The following is a 26,037-nucleotide window of genomic DNA, read 5'->3' as shown; positions in this document are numbered from 1 at the left end:
ATTACCCTCTTAACTCAGCACTAGTGTCTTTATGCAGTCTTCATGGTCTGTGTTAGGGACAACAGAAAACCAGTGCATGTTACGCAACCTGAGTGTTGCACTTTACCTTAGTACACTAGAATTAGATTTATTCTAGTGCCATATTCTGATACTCTTGTTGCACTCAGAAACATGGTTTGATTTTTGGCATTAGGCTTCTGGGGCATGGATCCCACTGCACATGAAAGCAAGGTGTTCTATTCATGGTATAAGCTAATATACTTAAAGAATGGCAGAGTGAGATCTTTTCCTCTACTGTTCAAATAACAGTAAAATAATTTCAGAAGAAGAAACCTCTTTGGAGCGCTAGCTCTTTTTCCAGCAGTGGCCCTTTGAAGAAGGGGTTTAACACTGGGACATACCTGAAAAATGAACTATTTCTGTGACAAGAAATTCAATTTGCTGCTGTTGAAAATATTTGTCTCTTAGTGAGGGTACTCTCCCAGCCAGTCCAGCTTTTTTTTTTCTGATTAATTCTGCACAATCTTGTGACGTGATAGAATATAGAAAGCAATGATACATACCTGATTAGAATTGTTCTGATATCTTTCTTCTGTACTTTTCATTCCAGTGTCCAAGGCAGACTGCTTTGTGAAATTACGTCTACCAACTGCATCTTCAATCACTTATCAAACTCAGGTTGTTGACAACTCCAGTAATCCAGAGTGGAATGAAACCTTCCAGTACAGAATCCACAGTGCTGTCAAGGTGAGGGAGAGCCTTTTGATCTGGAGAAGATCAGATTATCTGGTGCTTGAGGGGTGGCAGGATCTTGAATTTAAAAATATCAAAGGTTCTTTATTACAAAAAAAAAAAAGTCATTTCATGTAAAGTGTCTCACATGAGCCTGCAAGTGCCCTTTGCTTGCAACACCCAAACATGTTCTCCAAGTCCCTGCATAGTCACCAAAAGAGATGATTCATAACTGCTCACACTCTTGAAAATCACAGCTAATTAGAGAGAAGGATTATTTTTCTCTAGTACCATCTGATGCATTTTGGGGGAAAAAGAGTTTTATGAATATTATATTCAGGGCTGCCAGCGGTGGGGGGGGGGGCAAGTGGGACATTTTGCCCTGGGCCCCACAGGAGCCCCCACGAGACTATAGAATACCATATTATTGCAACTTTTTTTTTATTGAAGGGGCTCCCAAAATTGCTTTGCCCCAGGCCCTCTGAATCCTCTGGTCAGCCCTGATTATATTTGTATTATTGTAGTGTCTAGGAGCCCCAGTCATGGACCAGGACCCCATTGTGCTAGGCACAATACAATCGCAGAACAAAAAGAGTTCCTGCCCCAAAGAGCTTATAATCAAAGCATAAAGCAAGACAGACAGACCAGGGAATATAAGGAACCAATGAGACAATATTGGTCACCATCATAGACAGTGATCAAGCAATCTGATACTGACCCCATAAAGTTTCTGGAAATTCCTTGATAATGCAGGTAAACTTTCCTGGGCTATTCATTCTCCCACCCGGAGGCTATTGTCTTCTCATGGTTTGTCCTAATGTCCTAGTCACCAGGGTAGTATCGCTGTGTGGGCAAGAATGCTGGGATCAACTAAATTCAAATAAGTTTGTGATATATGAGTTGACTATGAGTTTGTTTTACTGGCTGCAATAATTCCAGTATTACAGAAATACAGAATTAAAAGTCGTGAGAGGAGAGAGAGTAAATTTGTCACATATTGACAAAGCTGGACAGTGTAGCATGAATGATGAAAACTTTTCAAATTCGTCCATGTCAGTGCTCTATGTTGACACTAGTGATAGCTAAATAAGGATATTATTTTTTAAAAGATGGTGGCATCTCTTTAAAAAAATACCCACCAAAACCCTCTCTGCAGAAATTAGTTAACAGATACTGATTCCCAGTTGGACCAGGCCTGTGTCATGGTTGTTTATGGCTGTTGGGAGCGTGAGTTGGGTTGATAAATGACTCTGACAAGTTGGCAGAAAGTTACAAACAGGTAGGAGTTAGGTTACCAAAATAAAAGTAATAAAATAACAAAGAACTTTATATTCCCCCCTAATTCATGAGGACACTTAAATTCTGGCTGCTACTGCTAAATCGAAGCTGGAGCATTTCTGTAGTTTAGCAGTCTCCTTGAAACATGCACAGGCCAGTTATAGGCAACTGTACTTTGTGTACAACTAGTGCACCCATCTGTTAATCCCAGCTGGGCTTGCCTCTGCCCAGTAGCAGTGATGGTCAGGAAGTTTATTGGTTGCTCCTGAATCACCCTGAAAGGGAAGAAACTGCTATCCTTTCCTCAGGCAAACCAATGCTGAGTTAAGAAATTCCAAAGAAGTTGGGTCCTGTGTGTTCCTTTTAACTGGGAAACATTAGGAAACCTCTTCCAGAGGAACCATCGAAACATTAGGAAATCTCTTCCAGAAAAAACATCCCACGTACGGACTAACAAAGCCACATCCTCCACTGTGTCATGAGTTCTTTGGAACAGGGCAAATTCTATAAATGGGGAAAGATAAAATTGTTGCAGAAGGACTCTTAATTTTTCAGGCCTCTAAAAGGGTATATTATAAATAACAGAGAGTAAACCAAATAGCAATACTAAGTAATTTGTATCACTTTCATCCATCAGCTTGCTTTTGTTAACATGAATATGGCCCTTTGTTTATCAGCTATGTACAGAGAGAGAGAAAGAACCAAGTGTGTCTATCTTCCCTTCTCCAACCCATTCCTTGAATACTCTTTTGTTCTGTTTTGTTTTAGAACGTTCTGGAGTTGTCTCTCTTCGATGAAGATGTCCTGATAAATGATGAACTTACTTCTATTGTCTTTGATGTGGGGGGTATAAAGCCAGGCCAACCTTTAAAGCGCACTTTCAAGTTAAACCCAGAGGTTGGTAACATTCACCCTGTGACCAAATACCTTTACAGATCTGTTCAATACAGCCACACAGAGGTTCACACTGGGAGAAATCTCTCCACATTTGCAGCAATTGTGGAGTGCTTTTGAGAATGGTTATAAGGGTTTTGGTTTCTCTTGGCAGCCATTTTGGTGACAGTTGACATTATTTGGAACACTGATATTAGATGCTTCCCCGTACATGTTAAACAAAGGGCCAGGGCCAGCTCCAGGCCCTTGGGGTGGGGCAGGGTGGAGCTCGGGTTTTTTTTTTTTTGGTTTGGCCGGCCAGTGCTGGAGGGTTTTTTTGGTTTGTTTGTTTTTGTTTCAGCCAGGCGGTGCAGCGCTCGGGGGTGGGGGCAGGGGGCTTGGGTGGCGTGGCATTTGGTGGGGTGGGTGGCGCAGCGTTCGGAGGGGGCGGAGGGCTTGGGCAGCGCAGTGTTTGGGGGGCAGGGTTTTGGGTTGCTCGGCGTTCGGGGGTCTTGGGCGGCACGGTGTTTGGGGGGGCGGGGAGCTTGGGTTGTGCGGTGTGGTGTTTGGGGGGGCAGGGGGCTTGGGTGGCACTGCGCTCTTTTTTTTACTTGGGATGGCAAAAAGTTAGAGCCGGCCCTGCAAAGGGACCACTTCTCTTTTGCACACTTCCTTTTCTGGCTGGTATCCTGAATGTTATATCACTGGCCATGCACTCTTCATTCTTCAGGCTTTACATTCTCTGCGGTCCAGCAACTGTAGAGTATGACACAGTTGCACGTTTGAGCAGGTCTGATATTTATTCACTAAGCACCAGTATTACACATGCACAATACTTACTCTTCTCTTTTCCACCAATTGACTAAAACTCGTCCAGTGGAATCCAGTGTAACCAGGAGTTTAGATTCTAGAGCAAGTTGCTGACTAGTTATCCCACATCTGTGTGGACTTCTGTATAGATAGAACTAGAGATGTTTTGGTCCAAAACCACAAGTCCCTACCACTTAACGATAAAAGGAGAGTCTCTCTTGGGTATAGAAGGATTCGTATCCTCTGTGGGCCAAGACAAGCAGTACAGCATGTAGGCAATATCTATTGTGTTACAAGAGCTGCTATCATGTTGGCTCAGAACTGCCATTTTATAAGAAGTATCTTAATTTCCCTGGCAAAGATGTATTCTGATTGACCCAGTGTATTGAAGTAATTATAAAATATTGGGGAAAATATATTAAGCTAGTTTACATGCAAATACAGCCACCCTACATTTTCAAAAGTCACTAGTGATTTTGGTGTTTACGTTTTTGGGTGCCCAGCTAGAGACAATTCAAAGGGGCCCCTGTATTTCAAAAAGTGCTGAGCACCCACCCTCTGAAAATGAGGTCCCTTTAAGGTGTCTCAAATTGGATTCCCAAAAATTAATTCACTCAAAATCACTAGTCGCTTATGAAAACATAGGCTAGCATATCTATATAGGCATTTTTAGTTTGCAAGGATCAAATATTCTTTGCTGCAAAGGCTACCTCTCAATTTTAACAAGTTGAAAACTTAAGAATAACCACTGTCCCCATGTTTAAAATCTGGAATTGCTACATTCAGTCAAATTTGCAGATTTTGCATGTGCTGGAGATGTAAGCGCTCTTCAACTACTATTGGTCCAGTTACTTTGGTTCCAATCTTATCGTTCTGCAACAAGATATCCCATCCATGGTCATTGCCTCAGCCAAGTTATACCCAATAGGCCTAGGTGTAGACAAACCAATTTCTGCCTTCTTTAAGAAATGTGTGTATGCTAACTTCTTCAATGCTATTCAAACGGATCCTACTTAGAAGCTGGAATGGCTGAGTTCAGAGGCAAACTTACCTGTGCACACTGTTAGTGAGGAGTAATGATCCTTCATCTAGGCAACCTAGATGATGTGTAGTAGTCTATGCTCTATCTACATAGAAGCTGAGATCACATGATCGTGGAGAACCTTTTGTAACACTTCTATCCCTCCTTTCCCAGAGCCTGATTATGTGGTCTTGGCCACTAATTGCGATCCTGAAAAACTGAGTAGTGGATCTGGAACTGAAAATTAGTGCCCCAGGGAGAAGTGCTCAATACAGTTGAGTTAGAAGCTACATTTATTTCCTGATTAGTTATGTTTTTGTAATCTGTTACTGAATGCTCGCTGAGTGCTGTGAATGGGAGATGGCCAAAGTCTGCAGAAGGCTGTTAAAGACAGCAATGAACTCAGAGTGCAAATTGCTGAAGAAATGAAACTAAACATAGGTAGCCCAAATGTAGCTATAATCGGTTATGCTGCCATATGGGTACTGGAGTTCAAAAGGGCTTCATAGAAAAAAGTAGGGACAAATTTGAGAGCAAAGTTCACCTTGTTCCCCTATAACCTGTTTACGTATATAGTACTTAGCTTGTTCAAGTTCAAAGTATTGTTCAGCACTAAATATTAGCAAGGTGCTTGTGTAGACAAACTATTAGTTTGCAGCAAGCTGTAGTGTGAAACTACCTCAGATTAGCCTACTGTGCACCAACTGTCCACGTGCATACTACCTGCTACCCGCACACTGTAAGTTCCCTAGTGCACTTTCACCTACTCCAAATTCACTGGGGAACTTTTAGCACGTAGGAGCAGGGTCCACAAAGACAGTTAGTGCAAGGTAGATTTACACCCCAGTTTGCCACACACTAGCCGTTCATCTATACAAGTCCTAAATAATCCTATTGTCCCACCTGTAAAATGAGTTAGTAAGTAATATCCCTATTTGCCATATCAGAAAACAGGCACAGCAAGGTTAAGGCAGACATTTTCAAAAATTGCTTCTGATTCTAGGTTTTTCTATTTTGGGGTGCCCAGCTTGAGACATATAGGACCTGATTTTCAGAAGTGCTGAGCACCCAGACAAAGTTGATGGGAGTTGTGGGCACTCATCACTTCTGAAAATCAGACTCTGGATGCCTAGATATTGAGATACCTAAAATTAGCAGCTGCTTTTGAAACTGTTGAAATAAGTGACATGCCCATGGACACAACAATCAAGATTAGGATTCAAGAGTTCAGCTCCTAAGCCCATGATCAGTTTGCGAGACAATGTCACCTCTCCTAAACCACTAAAAAAAAAAAAGAAAAATCCTTGTACAGTCCCACTGCTTTGACAACAGTTTCACTCTAGCCCTCTTTCTGTACTTGCTTTCTTCCTTCCTCTGGATAAACTTCTAATTTCTCCCATTCAAAGCATTCTACAGCTCTGTCCCACATAAATTTGTCCTGCTTTTTTCCCAACACACTCCCGTCTGTTGTCTTTTCTTTTGCCCTCTCCTGGTAGATCTTTTTGACTACCCTACGCCAATGAACCAAATTACTTTAATGCAGGGGATGCAGTTTTAAGTAGCTGATTTAAATGAGGTTGAGGATTAGTAAAACTTATTTGAAAATTTGTGCTGTTATAACTTTAGATTACATTTTATAATGATTTAAATTATAAATGTTATTTTTTTTAAATGCCACTATTGGTAGAGTGTCCTAGTTGATGTCTACAGAACTGCTATAGTCCAAGATCAGTATATTGAAAACTAAAGCCTTGATGTTGGTAACACTTAAGCAGTTATGGAGCGTTATTTGTATGAATTGACTTCAATGGGATTAGTCATGTGCTTTTGGGGATAGGGTAAAAGATATCTCACCCACCTTCTCTCTCATTTTTTCTTGGTCACACTTCTGAATATAATTGCACTTTTAAAAAAAAAAGCAAACAATCTCTAGAGTATATAACCTAACGTGAAGATTGCCTTATAGGCAAAGCTGCTGGGTGAACCTGGATCTGCTTCATATTCTTTCTATTGGTCAAAGATTATCTTGTTCTGTGTCTGATTTTTTTTGTAAAGGCTCAGGAGGAGTTGGATGTAGAGTTCTACTTAGAAAAATGGTGAGTCTGATCATCTAAGTACACTGCTCAATGTAAATGTGCATTGTTAATGCATTATTTTAGAATACAGTGATGGTCTCCCACCTCTTACAACTCTTTGCATGATTTCTGAGGTATAAATGCCTTTAAGGCTATGGCGTCCTCAGCCTTAGGGCACTGGCACAGTGCTCTGGAATATTATTTTGCTGGAATCTTGTTGCTGCAGCATTGCAATAAGGGAAATCTCAGTATTGGAGACTATCTGCCATTGCTGTGGTGAAGCTCATGTTGATGAAGTCTTAGCTTACAATGGAAGGTAACTGCAATAATTCCTGTAATACAATTAACAGTACACCTGCCTATCCAGAATACCTTTTTTATGTTTGGTCTCTTTTCGTTTGAGACCAGCCTCCCTTCTGGAAACTGAGGTGCGAATCTGCGTGTGTGCGTGACAGCTGCACAAAGCCAGGAAGCAGTTTCTCCTTTTAATAGTACATTTTTTTCCATTGCCCTATGAAACGTTTACTGAGCTGCCATTCTCAGTGTCTAATTACAGATCGTGAGCACACAAGGTGCCTCCAAGCACTCAGTATGGAAAGGGAGGTGTGAGGGGCATCAAAATGAGGGACCAATGGGAAATTAAAATTAAAAACTCATTCATATTTACCCTTTACTTTCACAGCTCAGATGCCCCTACTGAGATCCTCACTAATGGTGTCCTTGTGGTGAGTGAATGGAGATAATTGGTTATCCGTTACAGAATTGTTACTTAAAGCAGCTTTCAGTGGTTAAACAGGGGATGAGCACTTCAAAATTAGAGGGTCCTCAAAATCCATGCATCTCATTTCCTCTACTTTACATGTGTCCCTTCTTGCATTTGTTTATATAAAAAATATTTAATCTGGATTTCCAGACATTAGAGTACTGTCCTGTGATGGGGGTTATTTTTTTCCAGTGGGGCAGATGGCTTCATAGCCAAGAAAGGATGATGCTGTTTCAAAACAATGCCTTTGCACTGTCAGTGGGTATTTTGAGGACCCCTCTATCCTCCAATCCTTGACACTTACCTGCCCCCCGCTTTCCTGTGCTCCTTTGTACTTTTGTAATATGCAAGTTCAGCATACATTCTTTCCAGTCATTTCTTATTAGTAAGTGTAAACGGGATACATCACTGCAGCATTGACTGCTGAATCTGAAATTTGAAGCCAGAGGGCCCGATCTCAGGCAATTTCTCTAAGTCTTCAGAGAAAACGGTAGTATGAAAATGGTATCTTATATAGTGAAGAATCCCAGTCACAGATGAGGGATGGAGGGAGGGGCTGGTTAGCTAAGGAAATTAACAGAATAGGAGGATATGAAGTGGAGTTGATCCAAAAAAATTAGGCTGAAGCATTTTCTATTGGAGAATGTAGTGTCACTCAAATTGAAAGCTGTGTGAAATCATGCTGATTTCACTGAAATTTCATCTTGAAGAAAAATTGAGTGTAAAAGTGTGGACGGAAGAAATGTTTTGATCAAATCAGAAATGAAATATATTTAAGAAATTTCTTTCATGGAGAATTGTGAAATTTTTGGGTTTTATTCTGATTTAGAAAGAAGCCAAACTCTGAAATCTCAAAATTCTTCCCAAAATGGAATTTCCATCCTCTGCACAGTTCTAATATGGAGCCTTTGCTTCTAGGTCACTGACTGTAAGTCAGCCTAGGTAAATTGTGACTGAAAATAACTGTTGAGGCTACATAATAGCCTGTACATGAACTGAATGGGTGGGAATCAGTTCATTTCCTAGTGCAGTCATTTGCAAATCTTTTCATTCTATAGGCCACTTCATAAGAGCGTGGACCTACACCTCCCAGCATGTCAGTCTTCCATTTAAGCAACTGCTTGGTTCAATGTGTTAGGGAAGTGTGATTCCCAGCTCACGTAGACGTATCTGCACTCACTGTGCTCAGGCTAGCACGCTGAAAATGGCAGCGTAGCCTGGGTAGCATGAGTGGTGGCTTGGCCTTTCCATTTCAGTCTGTACCCAGGTGGTCTGGGCGGGTATGTATTCACCTGTGCTACCCTGGCTATGCTGCTATTTCCAGCATGCTATTTTGAGCAAAACTAGAACGGATACTTCTGCATGAACTGGGAATCACACCTTCCAGTTCAAAGGTAGACATGTACCCTGTCTGTGGGGACCAGTAGAGTTATGGAGGAATGTTGGTGTTTTAATAAAATTTAATGAGCAAAGTTCACATCAGTGAAGTCCCTTGTTCACAGACTCATCTGAGAAGTCAAGGACTGAATGAAGTGGGAAACTGACCTCCTCTCTCTTCACATGGTCACTCAAAGGCAGGGTTTTGCGACTACAGTGTAAGAGGTGTTTGCATAGGCAGAAATGGTGCAGTTTCTGTGAATAGTGGGATGGGTGGCAAGCAGTTTTTTCCTTCTGTGCAAAGCTGTCTGTTTGCTCAGCTTGTATTTCAGTTTCATTCTGATTTGGATCTAAATACAAATCAAGCCAGCTTTTAGTTTCCCCAAAGTTGTGGAAGGGAAAGAGATTGAAGCATATATATATATACTTCAAAGAGAGAGAGAGAGATCTGAACACAAAGCACATTCTTAGTAAGTTTAAATAAAAAATAGAAAAAAAGTCTGTGTATTCTGACAGTCTGTAGCTGTGTGTAGGAAGTTATGGTGTAGGGAAGTGATTTTCCATTCAGAAACAACAACAATCCTTGCCCTACAAACCCTGTCCATTTGAAGGAACAAATCTGCCCCCCAAACCTTTGTTTTGCTACAGGATCAATGCTCTAAACCATTTCCTATTGTCACTGGATTATGCTTCAGAGGGGAAATGAAGCGAACCTCATAACCAGAGCAGTGTTTTGTTTTTCAAATAGGCTCATCCCTGCCTGTGTCTCCAAGGTGTAATCAACAAAGATGAGAAGTCAAAGCAGAGTGAAAAGGGTACGTCTGCTTGTGTATTTCAAGGAAGAGCTACTCTATTGCTCGCTCTTTAGCACATCCATCCCATCCTGGAGGAAGTTTGGATCCTCATCTGAATTTTGCCTCTTGCCATCCAATTCTAAGGAGCTTTGCTTCACTGTTGCTGTAACATATTGTTGTCTACTACTTTCTTTCAAGAAGTGGCTTTTTAATAAATCTGTTAAAAAAAATAAAAATGGAATGATATTGCATCTTTTCCATAAAGTGTCCTATGAAAGAAAATTTGGGGGCTTTAGTTTTTGTCTCTGTGGTCTGGCTGTCATTTCTAATAACATTGTCTAGTTTTCAATGTGTGTTTCAGTGACTGTTCTGACCTAAGTTTCTCATTCCTACTGTCAGGGAGCTGTCAGATCAAGCTATCAATGCTGGGGGCCTATGAGAAACAGTTGTGCGTTCCTTGCAGAGTGGACAATGATCAAGATTTTGGGACGCCATTTGTCTTTCATGTAGATAAAGAAATGTGTCCAGACCTGGAGGTGGAATTGGAGCAAACGATAACTGTCTTACAGGTGAGCATCTGTGCTGACCTCTACGTAGGCTACTAACCACTTTTGGAACAAATCCATTCCGAAGCAAGGTGTCTCTTGGCCCATGAAATAGATCGAAGAGTAATTTGCACTGATTTATGGTTATGATCATTATGCCAGGAATTTCTTTAGAGGGAAACCAATTTCTAGTTTGCCATTGTACAGTAGTTAGATACTGGTGTTGAAAGCAGTTTTCTCATAGAGTACTGACAATTATAGATGGGGATGGTAGTGCAGTTATATTCCCACATGGTGCCCGGGCACCAGCAATATTCAGAGCCCAGCTCCACCAATATTTGGGGCCAGGTGTCCCCCGCTCCCCTGGCCCCACCTGCCACCCCCCCACGCCTCCCCCAAGTGTCCCCTGGCCCCCTCTTGCCTTCCCGGGCCAGCGAGCAGAATGTCCCTGTCTCTTCCGTGCAGCTCCATGCTGCCTCCCTGCAGCATCTGCTGCCACAAGGTCCTAGTGCCCCCCATCTCGACTGCCAGGGCAGACTGACTCGGAGCCTGCCCTTCCACTTCAGACTCTTCCCTTTTCCAGTGGGACCCCCACCAGCACAGGCGGCCCCCCGCCTGCAGTCACCGCTCCTGCCCCACGCTGGGCAAGGAGGCAGCCCCATCCCTCACCCCCAGTGAAGCTACAGTAGGGGCAATAGCAGGGGAGGAGGCACATGCAGCACCCTCCAGCATGGGGGAGGCGAGGGAGATTCCTGGACCTGACAGAGGCCCTAGAAGCACATGCAGTGACAGTGGTGGGGGTGAATGTGCTGCTGGAGGGGTGGAGAAGAGGGGCTCCTCCCCTAGAGCTCGCTGCTGCCAGCAGGGAAAGGGCTGGGGGGAGTCCTCTCTGGTCCCTGTCCCGGAGCAGCCTGCCTACACCCCAAACTCATCCCCAGCCCTGCCTCACCCCACACCCCCAGCCAGAGCTTTCACCTCACCACCATACCCTCAACACTCTATCCTAGCCCTGAGCCCCTCCAACACCCCAAACCTCTTATCCCCAGTCTCAGCCAGAGCCCTCAGCACCCTGCACTGCAACCCTCTCCCCATCCCTGAGCCTCTCTAACACCCCAAACCTCCCAGCCTCAGACAGAACCCTCACACCCCACGCTCCTACTCTCACCTTGAGCCCCTCCCACACCCCAAACCCCTCATTGCCAGCCCAGGCAGAGCCCTCACCCCCTATACCCCTACTCTCACCCTGAGCCCCTCCCATACACCTAACCCTCATCTGCAGCCACAGCCCAGACCCCTGCACCCCCTCCCTCCACACCCCCTCCCATCCAAAAACTGCCTCCCACAACCTGGATCCCAATCACCTGCCCCACCCTAGGGCCTGCACCCAAGACCTCCTCCCCCACCCAAACTCCCTCTCAGAGCCTTGGGCAGGTGGGTGGTGGTGGTGGAGTTTTGGTGGGGATGGATTCTGGGCACCACTAAAATTTCTACAAACCTGCCCCCCTGGTGCTGCCTATTATGAAAGTTCCCTGACACTACCCATTATAAGATCCTCTTTTCAGTGGCCTATAACTTTTGTCAGACTTTAGTTGTTCAGTCTGAAATTTTCCATGCTGGGTATCAGCCTTAGGGTGGATTCTTTTAGAAAATTTCAGACAAAGCAATTTAGCTGTTTCTGAGAACAAGGTAAGGGAAAAAATATGTTTTTGCCCACATGAAAAAAAAAATTAAAAATATTCTGGAGACCTTTTCTTTGAACAGTTGTAGTGCTCCCATGCTTTTCACAAGGGACATTAAATTTGGCAGTGGATGGTCTGTGTCTCAGGCTGTGCCTTTTGCCATCCCTGTGAAAATCCACCTACATTTGGCCAAGTTATAGGCCTTTTAGAAATCGGAGTTTGCACGTGCTCTGAGACTTTTTTGATATTAAACAGCTAAAATCTCCAGAGATTCCATCCTCACTGGGCATTGTTGAGCCTCTCACAGCTACTAGTGCTGACTAGATTGCACATGCATCTTCCCCACTGTGTGACTGAGCATACTCCCTACAGCCCAAGGCTACAGGGGCAAAAATCGACTTATCCCGTGTGTATGGGTGCTTTCAGTGAGTCTGGGCACTGAGACTAAGAGCAAGGAAGCCTCTCTCCTTTATGCTGTCAGTGACTCCTTCCCTGCTGGCACCCTAGCGATGTGGAGGAGGAAGCCATCTGATTTGAATGTAGAGGGGATAAAAGTGGGTGGGAAAGGAGTAGACTGGAACAAGAAGTCTGGTGAGACTGGGCCTGGAATGGCTGAAGAAAAAGGTGGAAGTGAATGAGACAGAGGCGGAATGGGAAAAAAAAAGTATGTGATTGTGTAATTATTAAAGACTGTGTCACATGCAGTGGGGGTGAATTAAAGTTATATGTATGATCTTAACTTTTAAGTGCTTGAATTTCCATCCTTAATAAAGTTATTTCAACGTTGTGGGTGTGGGTATGTACACCCCCGCTAACCCCACCCACCCACACTAGTGCGGTATAGAATAAAGATTTTATCAGCATGAATTTAGTTGCCCAAATAATTAACATCAAACCTTTATGCTATTCTATCATATATTAGGCGTGTGATATGTGCTATGGAAAAACTATTTTACAATTTTTAAACACAAATATTTTTCTATTGGGATTGGTGTTTTGAATCCCTCCCTTGTAAAACAAGGTGCTTCAGTTATCATGAATCAAATTCTGTAGGAAGTGAAGGAACTTTGCTTTACTGACTATGTAAAAAATGAACCTCCGAAAAATAACTAAAATAGCTTTTCTAGACAAATTGTCATGACTCTAGAGTCTGATATCAATGGACCTTCCAGGGCTAGAATGAAGTGCTGTTTGAAACACGTCACAATATACTGGACTTTAAACCCATTAGGAATGCAGCACTGCATATTGCCCATTACTGGCCTCAGACCATGCTAACTGTTTTGGAGGAAAATTCCCCATTTAGGGGCAAGAGACACATTTTTGGGACAGGTTGATTTTAAAAAGAGAGCAGTTAGATTTTTGAAGTTATTTAGAGGTTTGGAATGATGGAAATAGTCCCAAGAAAAAAGGCTTGGTGGACAGAGAGCCTGTAAGGTGCTCAAAAGTACATGATATTATAAGACCTTCTTCTAAAGAGTTGTAGTGAGTTGCAGTATGTGAATAACTCCACTTTGTGACAGTTCTGGTTCTATATTTTCACAGGCAAAATGACTATTTTAATGAAAACTATTTTTCGGTGACTGTAGAATTACTCTTTTTTGTTACTAGGATGAAATAAGCTCTGATCTGGAAAAGCACACTACAATTCTGGGACAGGGAACTGTACCAGTTAAATCACTTCCTGTTGGACAGAAAGTAGACATGGCTGTTCCTTTAGGAGAGGTAATCCACTAATATTTTTGCGTGTATTTTAATACTCTTGGGATAAAGATTCCAACATTTAGAAGTAGGCATTTTTAAAGTTTGGGACTAAAAGCCAGTGTTGCCATAACTGAAGATTTAATTGAACTCTTGACATCTACCAGGTTTTGCTGTAATTTTTAAAATTAACACCTCAAGAAGATGGCATTTACTGGAATGCCGTCATAGAGTTAATCACTGCAGACTGTTCAACACAGTTATTCTCAGATGTGCTATTTTCAGGGCTGATTCCTGCAAATAAGCATCAGTGCCCATCAGTTTGCAGAAGTAAGGGAAAAATTAAATAGACTGTGAAAGAGAGGAAAGAAAAACCAAAAGTGCACAAGTGGAATAATACTTGCACTCTTCCCCTGTCCTTCAACTTTATATTACTCCAATGTAACAGCTTTTAAGACAAGTCTATTTGCACTAAAACAGTCACAGGGAGAAAATAAGGTGTGCTGTGTATTTGCTTTTGCTGGTGGAAGTGCTTATCTTGCATAATATTTGATAATAATGGTGAAGGCATTCTCCATGCCCTATTAGTGGACGCACCTGTGAAACTACCTTTGGTTCAGGATTTATTATATTTTTCCAGGGACAAAGTTTGGATCTGAGTGTGAAGGCTGAAAAGAGGTAAGTATGTTCTTTGCAGAGCCTATGATAAGGAAATACTTTACTCTCACAGTGAATGATCTGGGTGACTGTGTTAACTGCTCCGAAAGCACATTCATTTTACTAGAGGCTTTCTTGGGTTTGAATGAAAAAATAAAATCTTGTTGGATATTTTTCTTCTTCTAACCAAATTCTATTTTGATTTTCACTGTGAAATTATTCTTTGTTGCACTTGTAGCAGGAAAGGGCCTGAAATCTGAACAAATTTTTCATAAATTCCTAGGGATTAGGCCTCAAAAATGAACAGCTAAATGTGTATTATTACCACTAATGTGCCCAAAATATGCTGGGAGCTGTACAGACAAAGAGCTTTACAATCTAAAATAAAATTAAAATAAAAAAAAAAGTTGAGGAAAGGATTAGTGCCTAGAAGCAAAACAGATCAGGGTGAGGGGTAGATAGATTCATGTTTTGTTCTATTATATTTTTTTTTATATTTTATAAGCTCTTCCTAATTGCCTCTTAACATAGCTATGATTAGTTTCTGATCCAACCCTCGTCTACAAACCCATAGTAAGATGTTTTCTTCTCTTAAACCGACTAAAATCCTTTCAAAACTATCATCTTAATCCTGACGACTCCTTTGCTGTACTTCTCACAGTGAATCCAGCCTTTCAACCTGCATCCTCCCCCTACCTCCCTCTGAGACTCTTTCCCTAGGCTAAAGGCCTCCCCCAGCCCCTGCCCAGTTATCTCTTTCTTTAAACCAATCATAACTTTAATTTTATTTGTACAAAACTATCAAATCCTGGTCTTTGGACACTGCAGGACTAACTACAAACTAAAATAGTGAGGATGAGTAAAGTTCACTTTTAACCAAAAAATGCTCTTCTGTTTTTTAATGGAATATTGGTTGTCATGTTTTGTGTTTGATACAGTGATTTGACTGTAAGCCTAGAATATTTGCTTAGAGAAGATTACCACACAACCTTTTTCAAGGGGTTTCAAACCCTTTAGATTTATGAAAACTCCTAATTTCTTTTTAACCCCTGTTTCTGTAATCAGTACTTGGGATCTTGATGTACGCCTTGGTTTTGGCCTCTGTGAAGAAGAGAGAGAATTTTTGGACAAGAGGAAGAAAATAGTTTCTCAGGCACTAATGAAGACACTTAAGTTAAGAGAAGCCCCTGGGAAAGATGAGGTATGAAGCACAGTGTTTAGAGATGACTGTAGAGCCACTATGACTGGTAATCATTTAAACATTTAGGGCTCTTTGCAGGTAAGCAACAGGACTTTCCTCCATTCATGGAACATTCACAGCATAGCCCAGGATGAGTTTCTCTTTAGAGACCAAGAATTTTGAGTCCTAGATTTTGGTATGTTTTCAGACTTTTTTGTTTTTTGTAGGTGTTCCTTTTCTGGAACAAAAAGTAATTTTAACAAAAAACCAAAAACATTTCCAAAAGGGTTGATGAACATTTCTGGGGTTTGAGGTTCCAGAATTTCTTTGGATTCTCTTATCTAGAACTACTGCATCATGTGCTGTCAGGATGTTAAAATAAAGCCAGCCTTTGTACCCAGCAAAGCTCATGGTTGTAACCTGCCCCCCAGTTTGAGGGAATTAGAACTGTATGAAAGGGCAGAAGGAATGTCTGTGTACATAGTGCCTGGTACAATAGTCCTGATCTCTGCTTGGGATCTTAGGTACTAGTGCTACAGAAATGATTAATATATTTTTTGCTTATAACAGTGTAGGTTTGATGTGCTATTGCAAGGCGTGTGATTAAATGACTAGCATTTGGGGAACATAATATACATCACACCTCTTTTCAGCAAATGGACAACTTCTAGACAATACTATGATCTTTATGATCTATATCACTAAAATATCAGTCATGATTAACTTTATACTGGAATTTAATCAGCATATTAACAGGAATATAACCATTCCTGTGTTTTTAAGGGTCTCGTCCTTACATAAGTAAAGAGTAAATAAATATAAAATTAAACAGCAGATCAAAAATTAACTCAGAATGTGTCATTCTCTGGTTTCTCGCCCCTCTGCAGGTCCCAGTGGTAGCAGTTTTGGGATCAGGTGGTGGGACTAGAGCACTGACATCATTCTATGGCAGCCTGTCAGGGCTTCAGCAGCTCGGCCTTTTGGACAGTACAATGTATCTGTGTGGAATTTCAGGTTCTACTTGGTGCGTAATATGCAATGGTGGCCCCTGAAACTTCTAGCTGGATAGGGTTTGTGTAGCTCCAAGTGAGATGTTAGATTTAATGCATGTAATCTTTAAGAAACAGTAAGTCCAATATATTGCTATTGTCTATCAGATGTTGACAGTCATAATGTTCTGGGTGGTTAAAAAAAGAGTTTAATTACTATTTTTATACCTACAGCAGTGGGTCTAGTAGAAGCTATATAATTGCATTACAGAAAGAAAACACTTTGGGGGAGATTTTCAAAAGTACAAAGAGGAAGTAGATGCTCAGCTCCCATTGAGGGTTGAATACTTAACTCCCATTTGCACTTCCAAAATTCACGCCCTTTATGGAAAAGTTATGGAAAATAACTTAATGTAAATAAATATGTACTGCTCCTCATCTAAAACTCTAGCTTATACATTGGTGTAGAGAGGTTTGCGAAGCCAGATTCTCTGCTGTGCAGAGAAGGAAGCCAGTTACCCTGGCTCTGTTTGGAACCCCATACAGTACCTAGCTTTCAGGGCTGTTCTGAGGATGAGTAGCTAATGCTAATTAGTATACAAACATTAGCTAAATCTGCTCTCCAGAACAACCCTGAGTGGTAGATGAGCTGACAGAGTGATAACAGTGAGGTTGGTCTCAGGTTCCTCAGCGTATTTTAGAACTTAGAACTCCATCTCATAATGCTTATTAGCTTTAGCATTTAGTCTTCTTGGTTGTCAGAGTTCTACAGTGCTCAGTTCAATACTGCAATAGTAACAATACTTAGCTGGAATTTGATGTTTAATATCATTCACTGATCTTGACGTAAATGTTTTTCAGGTGTTTGTCTGCACTGTATCAAGACACAGACTGGTCCTGTAAGGACCTCCAAGGTGCAATCAGCAATGCCAGGGATAATGTATCTAGTAGCAAAGCAGGGGCATTTTCGTCAGAACGATTGAAATATTACTTCCAGGAGCTGAACTCAATGGAGAATGGTGGACGGAAAGTCTCTTTCACAGACTTGTGGGGCCTTATTATAGAGTATTTTCTGTATCAGAAGGTAAAGAATTCTAGACTCTGAAGTTTATTGCTGTTTGCCTTCAAATTAGGACGTCAACATATCCACCTATTTGTGCTCTGGAAAATGATTTCTCTTTGTATATGCTTAAATTGTATAGAATTGTTCTGGGGATTAGAGAAGTCTTGGGAGAAACATGGGAGTTTTTTGCCTCAGTTTTCCTATCTATAAAATGGGGATAATGATATTTACCTAATGTATAAAGCACTTTGAGCTCTATAGATGAAAAATGCTATGTAAGAGCTAGGTATTTATTTGAAATTACTTTGCAAGCCATTCATTTGACAGCCATTTGGAATGTTAAGGCTCAGAAAATGTGGTGACATATGTTTAGCAATATGTTTTTTAAAAAACCAAATGTAAAGTGATACAGTTAGGTGAAATCACAATTTGGAATCTGATTAAAACAGCCATTAACTAGTGAAGAATGCCTGTAAAATTCAAAATATCTAGGCCATGTAAATATTCTAGTAAAATATAATGAGCCCTACACTGGGGAGAAAGGAGCTTCAGAGCCTGTGATATGGTTATAGATGAGGTTGGAAAGTGAGAGAGCTCCAGAATACAGGAGCATGGGGCTAGATGGCTCTAGCAGAGCACCAAAAATATTAAGCTTTTTTTCTTTTCCTGTTATAACCAGGAAGACTTGTCAAAGCTGTCTGACCAACAGGAAGCAGTGAAGAGGGCACAGAACCCCTATCCCATCTATGCAGCAATCAATGTGAGGCCCAATATTAGCGATGATGACTTTGCAGGTATAAATGAGACAGGTTTATTTTTCTATTTTAAAATCTGTAAATAACTCCTCCTCACTGAGACTTAATCCCCTTTTCATCTCCACCTTTCCCCATTCCCTGAAGCTTGGATAATGAGCATGAGACATGAGGTGCTGATTAGCCAGTATTTGAGAGCCCATTAGCTAATATATCAAACTGGACACTGCTTGGCAAAGTTTACCTGTGTTCTCCATAGCTATATCACTGAAGATCTACTCCTGAGGGAATTCTGCACCAAAAATAAAAAATTATGCGCACAATATTTAAAAATTCTGCAAATCTTATTTGTCAAATAAATGTGATTCCAGCATGGCAATGGGGAGCACAGGCCGCTGGCTGCATTGAGGTGGGAGATCACCCTGAAGCTCCCAGATCCCCCAGTACAGGGACTCAGCAGTGAGGCTGCACCTGACCTTGACACAGTGCAAGAACCGGGCTTGCCCCAGAAACACCCTGGGGCCCTGCCCCTCTGTGCCAGACCCACCAGGTGTGGGTAGGCAGGCTCAGCCTAGCAGGATCCAAGTGTAGAGGGGCTTAGTGTGAGAGGGGATCCATGTGTGGGGTTAGAGGTTTCTGTGTTGGGGCAATTTGGGTTTGGGCAGCTCAGTGGGAGATCTGATGTACAGGGGCTTGTTGGGGTAGGGGCAGTGGGACTCTTCAGGGGATCCAGATGATGGGGGCTCAGTGGGGGAAGGGAGCTCTGGGTGTGGGGAGATGTGGCTTGGCAGGGGTCTGGGTGTGGGGGCTCAGTGGGGGGGTTCAGGTGCTGGGGAACTGGGGCTTGATGGGATGGGTAGCCAGGTGGAGCTCAGTGGGGTGGGGGTCTGGGTGTGATGGGCTTGTCAGAAGGGTCCAGGTATAGGAGGTAGGGCTTGTCAGAGTGAGCGTTTGATGGGCCTGCTTAACGGGGGAGCCCCAGCTGCTTCCGAGGGGATGCCGCATGCCGGGCTCTCGCTTCCCCCTCGTGATTCCCCATCCCCCTCCCCTCAGTCCCACATTCCCCTCCCCTGCCCTATTCCACCCCCTTCCTTCCCCATTGCCTCTTCCCCTAACCCCCCCACTCCCTCCACCCCTGCTTACTCAGCCCCACTGCGAGCACTCACTGTTGCACAGATGACAGGAAGGCTCCCAGCACACAGAAGGGGAGCGCAACTGGCACTAGAACCCAGGAGGCTGCGTTCAGATACCACTGTTAAGTTCTGGCATGGCTTGATAATGCTCTGTGCTATTGTTTTTAAATAGCGGCATGCTATTTCACAACTTAATGACACCAAAAAGAAATATTTAAAAATTGCTGCTCAGAAAAATCAATCTAAAAAATGTGGAATTGCTGGTGAACTTCAACTAATGTTTTCATCATTGAACAACGTGAGAGTGGGAGTAGCCTAGGGCTGGCTGACCACATTGTAAGGTTTCCTCATGGACCAACTTGGGAGATAATTGATTAGGACTGGGTGGTTAACCAGTTAACAAGGGGATTCAGTATGTTAGCACAGAACTGTTAAATGGGAGAAAGTAGGGGAAGGCTGGAAGGACGGGCAAAGAAGCTCAGGATCTCAGACGGGTGAGATTTCTCCCCCCTTCACCTCCCTTTCCTGTGCCACGGGGGTGCTTTGAAGCTGTCCTTTATGGTGATGGGACATGAAGCTGCATAAGATGTTGTAAAAAAGTACACTGTGGTGAACTTAGGTAAATGTGTGAGAGGGCTGCTTGCAAAGAGAAATCCAGGGTGAGGGAACCCATTCTGTGACAAACATCTGGACAGTCAAGTTGCTCTCATTGCCATAATTGTAAGATATAAAGAAAAATCCTAAATTGTGGTATAGCTAAGGAGCTCTTATCTGAGAGGGTTACACCTCCCCAGTTCTAGATGTTAAATTCTTTTTCTCTTCCTCTCTGTATCCAAACATGTGCTAATGCTGAATAGCTGAGTTTGGTGCAGGGACTATTCATGGGGACTAGGCTAAGGAATTCACCAACCCAGGCCATAGAGCAGAAGTGGAGGTACTCTTTGGTGGCTGCTGCAGCCCTGAGATATCAATTGTTCCTGCTGCTTTTGTGCCCCTACTCTGGAAGGGGCAATGGCTAGTGGATCTGCATACCAGTGGTTTGATTAGTCCCCAAACCTTGCTGCGCAGGGAGTTCCTACAGATCCTTTCTGGAAGATCCAACTGTCTGTTCCCCCAAGACAGCCACACTAATTCTACTATATATGGGGTTTTATGAGGAAGAAATTGCTGATAGGTGATCCTGGAAGAAGAGAGACTCTTCTTTAACCACTCTTATAAGAAAAGGATAATGAGACTATGCACTTCAGAGTGTTCCTGAGATAACTGTTGATCTGCTGTCTTACTCTCAGAATGGTGTGAGTTCACTCCCTATGAGGTTGGATTCCGGAAGTATGGCGCCTTTGTCCGAGCAGAAGACTTTGACAGTGAGTTCTTCATGGGCCGGCTGGTCCGGAAACGTCCAGAGCCCAGGATCTGCTATCTGCAGGGTATGCTCTAATGTGGCTGGTTTTGAAAGGGAAATAGAAAATCTTCATTTAGTGTCAGAACTGGCTCATGCCTCAGTTTCCCCCTTTCTCAGTTAAACAAACCACCATAACTGGTGCTCTTGAAGTACTCACCCCTTCTTGGCATCTGACTTTTTAATATAAAATAACAGTTTAACTCTAACTCAAAAGTAGAATCTCTCAGATTTTTTCTCAAGGTTTAGCAGTCCATTATACCCCCATGGGTATTGCTAATACTCTTGTTGGGGTATTGCTCCTGATAAGGGTTGCAAACTTTCTAATTGCACAAAACTCAACACTCCTGCCCTGCCCCCACTCACTCCATCTCCCCTCCCTCCATCGTTTGCTCTCCTCTTTCTCACTCATTTTCACTGGCCTGGGGCAGGGGGTTTGGGTGCAGGAGAGGGGTGAGGGTTCTGGCTGGGGGTGCAGGCTATGGGTGGGACCAGAAATGAGAGGTCCAGGGTGTGGGAGAGGGCTCTGGGCTGGGGAAAGGGGTTGGAGTGCTGGAATTTGAGGACTCTGGCTGGGAGGTGCAGGATCTGGGGCGGGGCTGGGGCACAGGGGTTCGGAGTGCGGGAGGGAGTGCAGGCTCCAGATGAGGGTGTGGGCTCTGGTGTGCACCAGGGATGAGGCGTTTGGAGTGAAGGAGAGGGCTAGGGTCTGGGGCAGGGGGTTGGGGAGTGTGTGTGGGGGTGCAGGCTCTGCCTGGGGGTGTGGGCTCTGGGAAGGGGCTGTGGATGAGGGGTTTGAGGTGCAGGAGAGGGCTAAGGGCAGGGGATTGGAGGATGGGGGAGTGTGGGGATAGGGCTCTGGGAAGAGTTTGCGTGTGGGAGGGGACTCTGGGCTGGGGTAGGGGATTGGGGTGCGGGGTCCAGGGGTGCTTACTGCAGCTCCCAGGAATACTAGGTCCCCGTGGCCCTAGGCACATGGGTGGCCAGGGAGGCTCAGCTCGCTGCCCTAACACCCACAAGCACCACCCCTGCAGCTCCCATTGATTGCGGTTCCTGACCAATGGGAGCTACGGAGCCAGCACTCGGGCCAGGGGCAGCCTATGGAGCCTCCCTGGTCACCCATGCGCCTAGAGGCTGCAAGGACCTGGCAGCCTCTTCCAGGAGCTGTTTGGAGCTAGGGCAAGCCCCTGCTGCACCGCCGACTGGACTTTTAGTGGCCCTTTTCTACCGGGCATTCCTGTCAAAAACCAGACACCTGGCAACTCTACTCCTGCTCCAGCTAGACCTTTCCCTCTGGCTTGTAGGAAGAGTGTCTTCCCCACTGAACTCAGACCAGGGTCTCCTCTGGTCCCCTGCATGTGACTTCCTGCTCCCTGCAAGGTTCTCTCCTCTTACCCTTCTGTCATGGCTTCAGGTCTCTCTCAGCGCATATTGTACTTACTGAGCTAACAAGCTTACACTAATTGTGAGCTCATCTGTGAGAAAGCAGATAAAAGTTTATGAAATGTTCCAGTCACATAGAACAATTAATGTTGATGGGAAAGGTGTAAAAGGGAGACTGGCGGTAACTGATTTAGTCCAAACAAAAAGGCCTCCTGATATAACTCCAGGGCTATGTTAAGATCATGTCTAGTAGATGAGAAATGTGGGCCTGGAAATCAATGAACCAAAATGGGTGTGTTGGAAATTCAGCCTAATTGGTGGACAATAACTGAAAGGATGGGCTATCCTGCCCTTCTCTTCCTTTAGGGGTCCTTAAAAGATAAGACTTTGGGGGGCAGGGGAAATCAAGCATAATTGCTAACTGAAAGAAGAGGAAGGAGGAGTGAGCTTCACTATCCTGGCCTGCCACCTCCATTGACTCCAGGGACCCAGAGGTTCACAGTGACACCGTTGGGCCTTTGTTGTCCTGATCCAGAGAGATTCTACCAGACCGGGCCAAGAGAGGGACCTCAATGACATTGCTACCTCTATTGGCTCTGGCTGAATCCCAAACACTCACTGGGATATGAGACTGTCTCCTCACCACCTCTTGTGTCCTTTTCCTTCCCTGCCTTATTTCTTTTATTTCCTACCCATTTCTTTTTTCCTACTGTCTGAGTCCGGCTTAGCTGGCTAAGACTATATTTTGCAACACTGTTGTGAGCCTTTGACAAAAGTTGCAGTTGTTCTCTAAGCAGCTGGATGCTGGTACAAGTTTGCCAGGTCTTGGAATGGCTGATAAGGGCATGTGCTGTGGCTGTATTTCTCCAGCAATGCAGTTGCAAATGGATGCAACATCAGAGACAGAATTTGCATTTTGCATCTCTACTATTCTTTTCTCTCCCCTTTTGTGTGTGTTTATCTTGTTTTCTCTTTAGCAAACAGGACTGAACTTCAATAACAGTTCCGGCCTAACTCAATTAACATCTCTTTTCCCCAAAAGGGACAGTTATTACTATCCTTAATATCATCAAAAAGACTGTCAAACAAAGGGTTTTCCTTATAAAATCTCTCTATAGCTAAAGGAAAAGGGGATAAGAGTTATGGTTAAAAAAAAGCCTTAATACTTTACATTTCAAATGCTTTACCTGTTTTTCCTTCTTTTCTATATCTTTAATAAAAGGTTGAAAGTCTGTTTAATGATGTGTTTTCCATGGTGCTAAGCAAGCACTCTCTCTACCAAATTCTGAACCTTGTTTAAAACTCTTTATTGTTGGACAGTTTCAGGGTTGTGTTAACACCTTTGACTCCTTGGGCCCATATATGCCATCAAAATTAACATGACATATCCCAGATATCTCTTTTGGGAGTACCCCAGACTGGGCCTCTCTGTAGAGATGTCTCCTTTAGGTCTTCCCTAGTTTCCCTTTCTCTGATAGAGTAGACTCCCTCGTACAGGATGGTACTATCCCTGAACTACCATTACCTGATGCCTGCCCACCTGACCCAACCACTGCCCGACGCTCAACCCATCACTTTGGAAAGGGATAATTAGGCATAGGGCTCAACTTCTCTTACAGGGACAGCCCACTCGGTAACAGGCAGTGACCCGATGGTAGAACCTCTATTGACTGCACTGAATTTAAGAAGCCTATGAAGGTGCTAAATCCTTCTTTATTTCTGTCTCCACTAATCGTTCCTCTGTCTATAGGAATGTGGGGCAGTGCCTTTGCCGCAAGTCTGGATGATGTCTTTCTGAAGATGGTTGGTTCAGGACTGAGCTTTCTAGATTCTTTGAAAGATGTAATCAGAGTCATAGGTAAGGCCATTCAGTACCCCGTAAAATAGTCAGTTTTTGTTTAAAAACTGGTTTTCCTAGCGGTTTATTTTCAGAACGATCACATTAATATAACTCCAGAATTTAAGAAGTCCTGTGGAATGTCCAAGGACAGACAAGCCTCAGCTGGGCTGGATCGTTAACACAGTTTCTCTAAAGCTGCATTCCACTTTCCTCTGTCATGTAGTTTCTCTCAACAATATGGCCTATATTTACACAGTAGATTAAATAATAATGGTCACCATTAACTTCTCTCTCGTGCCCCACCTCCTTACCTGGTTCCATTGACTACAATATTTTGTGACATTCCTGGGCAGTAGGAAAGTGTTGTTACTCCTGTTTTACAGATAGGGAACTGTGGCACAGAAGTGCAGAGAGGTTAAGTGGCTTGTCCAAGGTCATATAGGAAGCTGATGGTAGATCTGGGAATTGAGTCCCAGTCCTGTATCCAAACTACAAAGAGAAGGAGGAAGATCCAGTGGTTAGAGTGTTAGCTGGGGACTTGAGAGACCTGAGTTCAATTCCCTTCTTGGCCATAGACTTACCCTGAAACATTGGGCAAGTCACTCTGGGCCTCAGTTCTACATCTGTGCAGGGGGGATAATAGCACTTCCCTATCTCAAAGCAGTGCTGTGAGGATAAATGCATTAAAGACTGTGAGGTGCATAGGTATTATGGTGATGGAGAGAGGTCTATAAATACCTTCAATAGGCAGGTAGAAAGACCATCCTTTCTCTCACACTGCATTTGTCATACCACAGTGTTAGGTTTCACTACACTACTTCCCATTTGTAGCCATAAGAAATATTGTTGTGAGTGTTCAGTATTTCTAGTGACTGTTGTCCCCATAAGAGAGCATATCCATGATCATATGCCAAGTTTTCATTGACATCAGTTTGGAATGGCTACATGAGTCATGAGTAAGATTTGAAAGACATCCTAAATGACGAAACTTCAGTATAGACTCAGTTAATTTGGATCTCAGACTAATACGTTTTTACAGTGCCCATATATGTAGGGGGCAAAACAGTCATATGACAATAGTTTGAACTTTCATTTGTGAAAAGATTAGTATCTTGAAATGCTAGGCTTCAATGAGCATGCTTTTAAATATATTCTGATCTTTGTCATGGCTTGTGTTATAGATGATTGCCAAAGATTCCATTTTCGGGAAGCCACTCGGTTAAAGACTCGTCTGGTTATACCAGGGGGACCCTTATTACAAATTTTCCAGGATTTCTTCAAGTCCCGTGTCACCTCTGGGGAAACCTTCAACTTCATGCAAGGCTTGTACCTTCACAGGAATTATGTCAACAACAGGCATTTTGTAGCCTGGAAAGGTAGCCATTTTGAAATAAATCAGACTGTGTTTTGAATATTCTGTTAATATTTTAAAAAACGTGCATAACTTTAGCATTTTGGGCCAAATTCTTTGCTAGTATAAAGTTTGGAATAGCTCCATTGAAGTCAGTGGAGTGCTGCCAATTTACACCAGCAACAGAAAATTTGATACAGTCGGAGAACTTGTTGGCTATGAAATAATATCATCCAGCTGGTGATACAGACCTGTTTTCACTTTGCTTCTGGAATATCCAGAGTGCAGGTCTGATTTTGGTGTGGGAGTACAGAACATGTATTAGAAGTTTCTCCTTAAAGTCTCAGTGGTTGTTTAATGTCCTCATTTCCAAAGTTTCCCCCATATTTTTGATAACTAAGGTGATTTTTTTTTGGGGTGGTGGGGTCTGCTAGGTACACACCTTGATGCTTTTCCCAACCAGCTGACTCCCATGGAAGACAGCCTGTACCTGGTGGATGGTGGTTTTTCGATCAACTCTCCCTTTCCCGTGGTGCTCCAGCCAGAAAGAGATGTAGATGTCATCCTGTCATTTAACTACTCTTGGGATGCTCCTTTTGAGGTGAGCAGCATTAGACAGGGAAAGAAGCATGGAAACATACA

The 26,037-nt window shown here is 43.2% G+C and overlaps 1 protein-coding gene across 1 annotated transcript in view; it reads left to right on the top strand.

Annotated features, from left to right (window-relative positions):
• The window catches only part of LOC115650122 (cytosolic phospholipase A2 zeta-like), a 39,729-nt gene that overhangs the window by 9,811 nt on the left and 3,881 nt on the right, over nt 1-26,037 (top strand). The window contains exons 3-18 of the mRNA XM_030559560.1: nt 611-747; nt 2,779-2,907; nt 6,770-6,810; nt 7,472-7,514; nt 9,678-9,744; nt 10,123-10,292; nt 13,559-13,672; nt 14,289-14,326; nt 15,371-15,506; nt 16,373-16,509; nt 17,336-17,558; nt 18,217-18,331; nt 20,712-20,849; nt 23,955-24,062; nt 25,226-25,420; nt 25,830-25,996. Coding sequence (XP_030415420.1) covers nt 611-747; nt 2,779-2,907; nt 6,770-6,810; nt 7,472-7,514; nt 9,678-9,744; nt 10,123-10,292; nt 13,559-13,672; nt 14,289-14,326; nt 15,371-15,506; nt 16,373-16,509; nt 17,336-17,558; nt 18,217-18,331; nt 20,712-20,849; nt 23,955-24,062; nt 25,226-25,420; nt 25,830-25,996 — 1,958 coding nt within the window. The remainder of the gene's footprint in view (nt 1-610; nt 748-2,778; nt 2,908-6,769; nt 6,811-7,471; nt 7,515-9,677; nt 9,745-10,122; nt 10,293-13,558; nt 13,673-14,288; nt 14,327-15,370; nt 15,507-16,372; nt 16,510-17,335; nt 17,559-18,216; nt 18,332-20,711; nt 20,850-23,954; nt 24,063-25,225; nt 25,421-25,829; nt 25,997-26,037) is intronic.

This window comes from Gopherus evgoodei, chromosome 4 (genome assembly GCF_007399415.2).
Source record: "Gopherus evgoodei ecotype Sinaloan lineage chromosome 4, rGopEvg1_v1.p, whole genome shotgun sequence".
NCBI classification, from domain to species: Eukaryota; Metazoa; Chordata; order Testudines; family Testudinidae; genus Gopherus; species Gopherus evgoodei.
The sequence above is the reverse complement of the archived record's forward strand: the minus strand, read 5'-3'. Positions and strand labels throughout refer to the sequence as shown.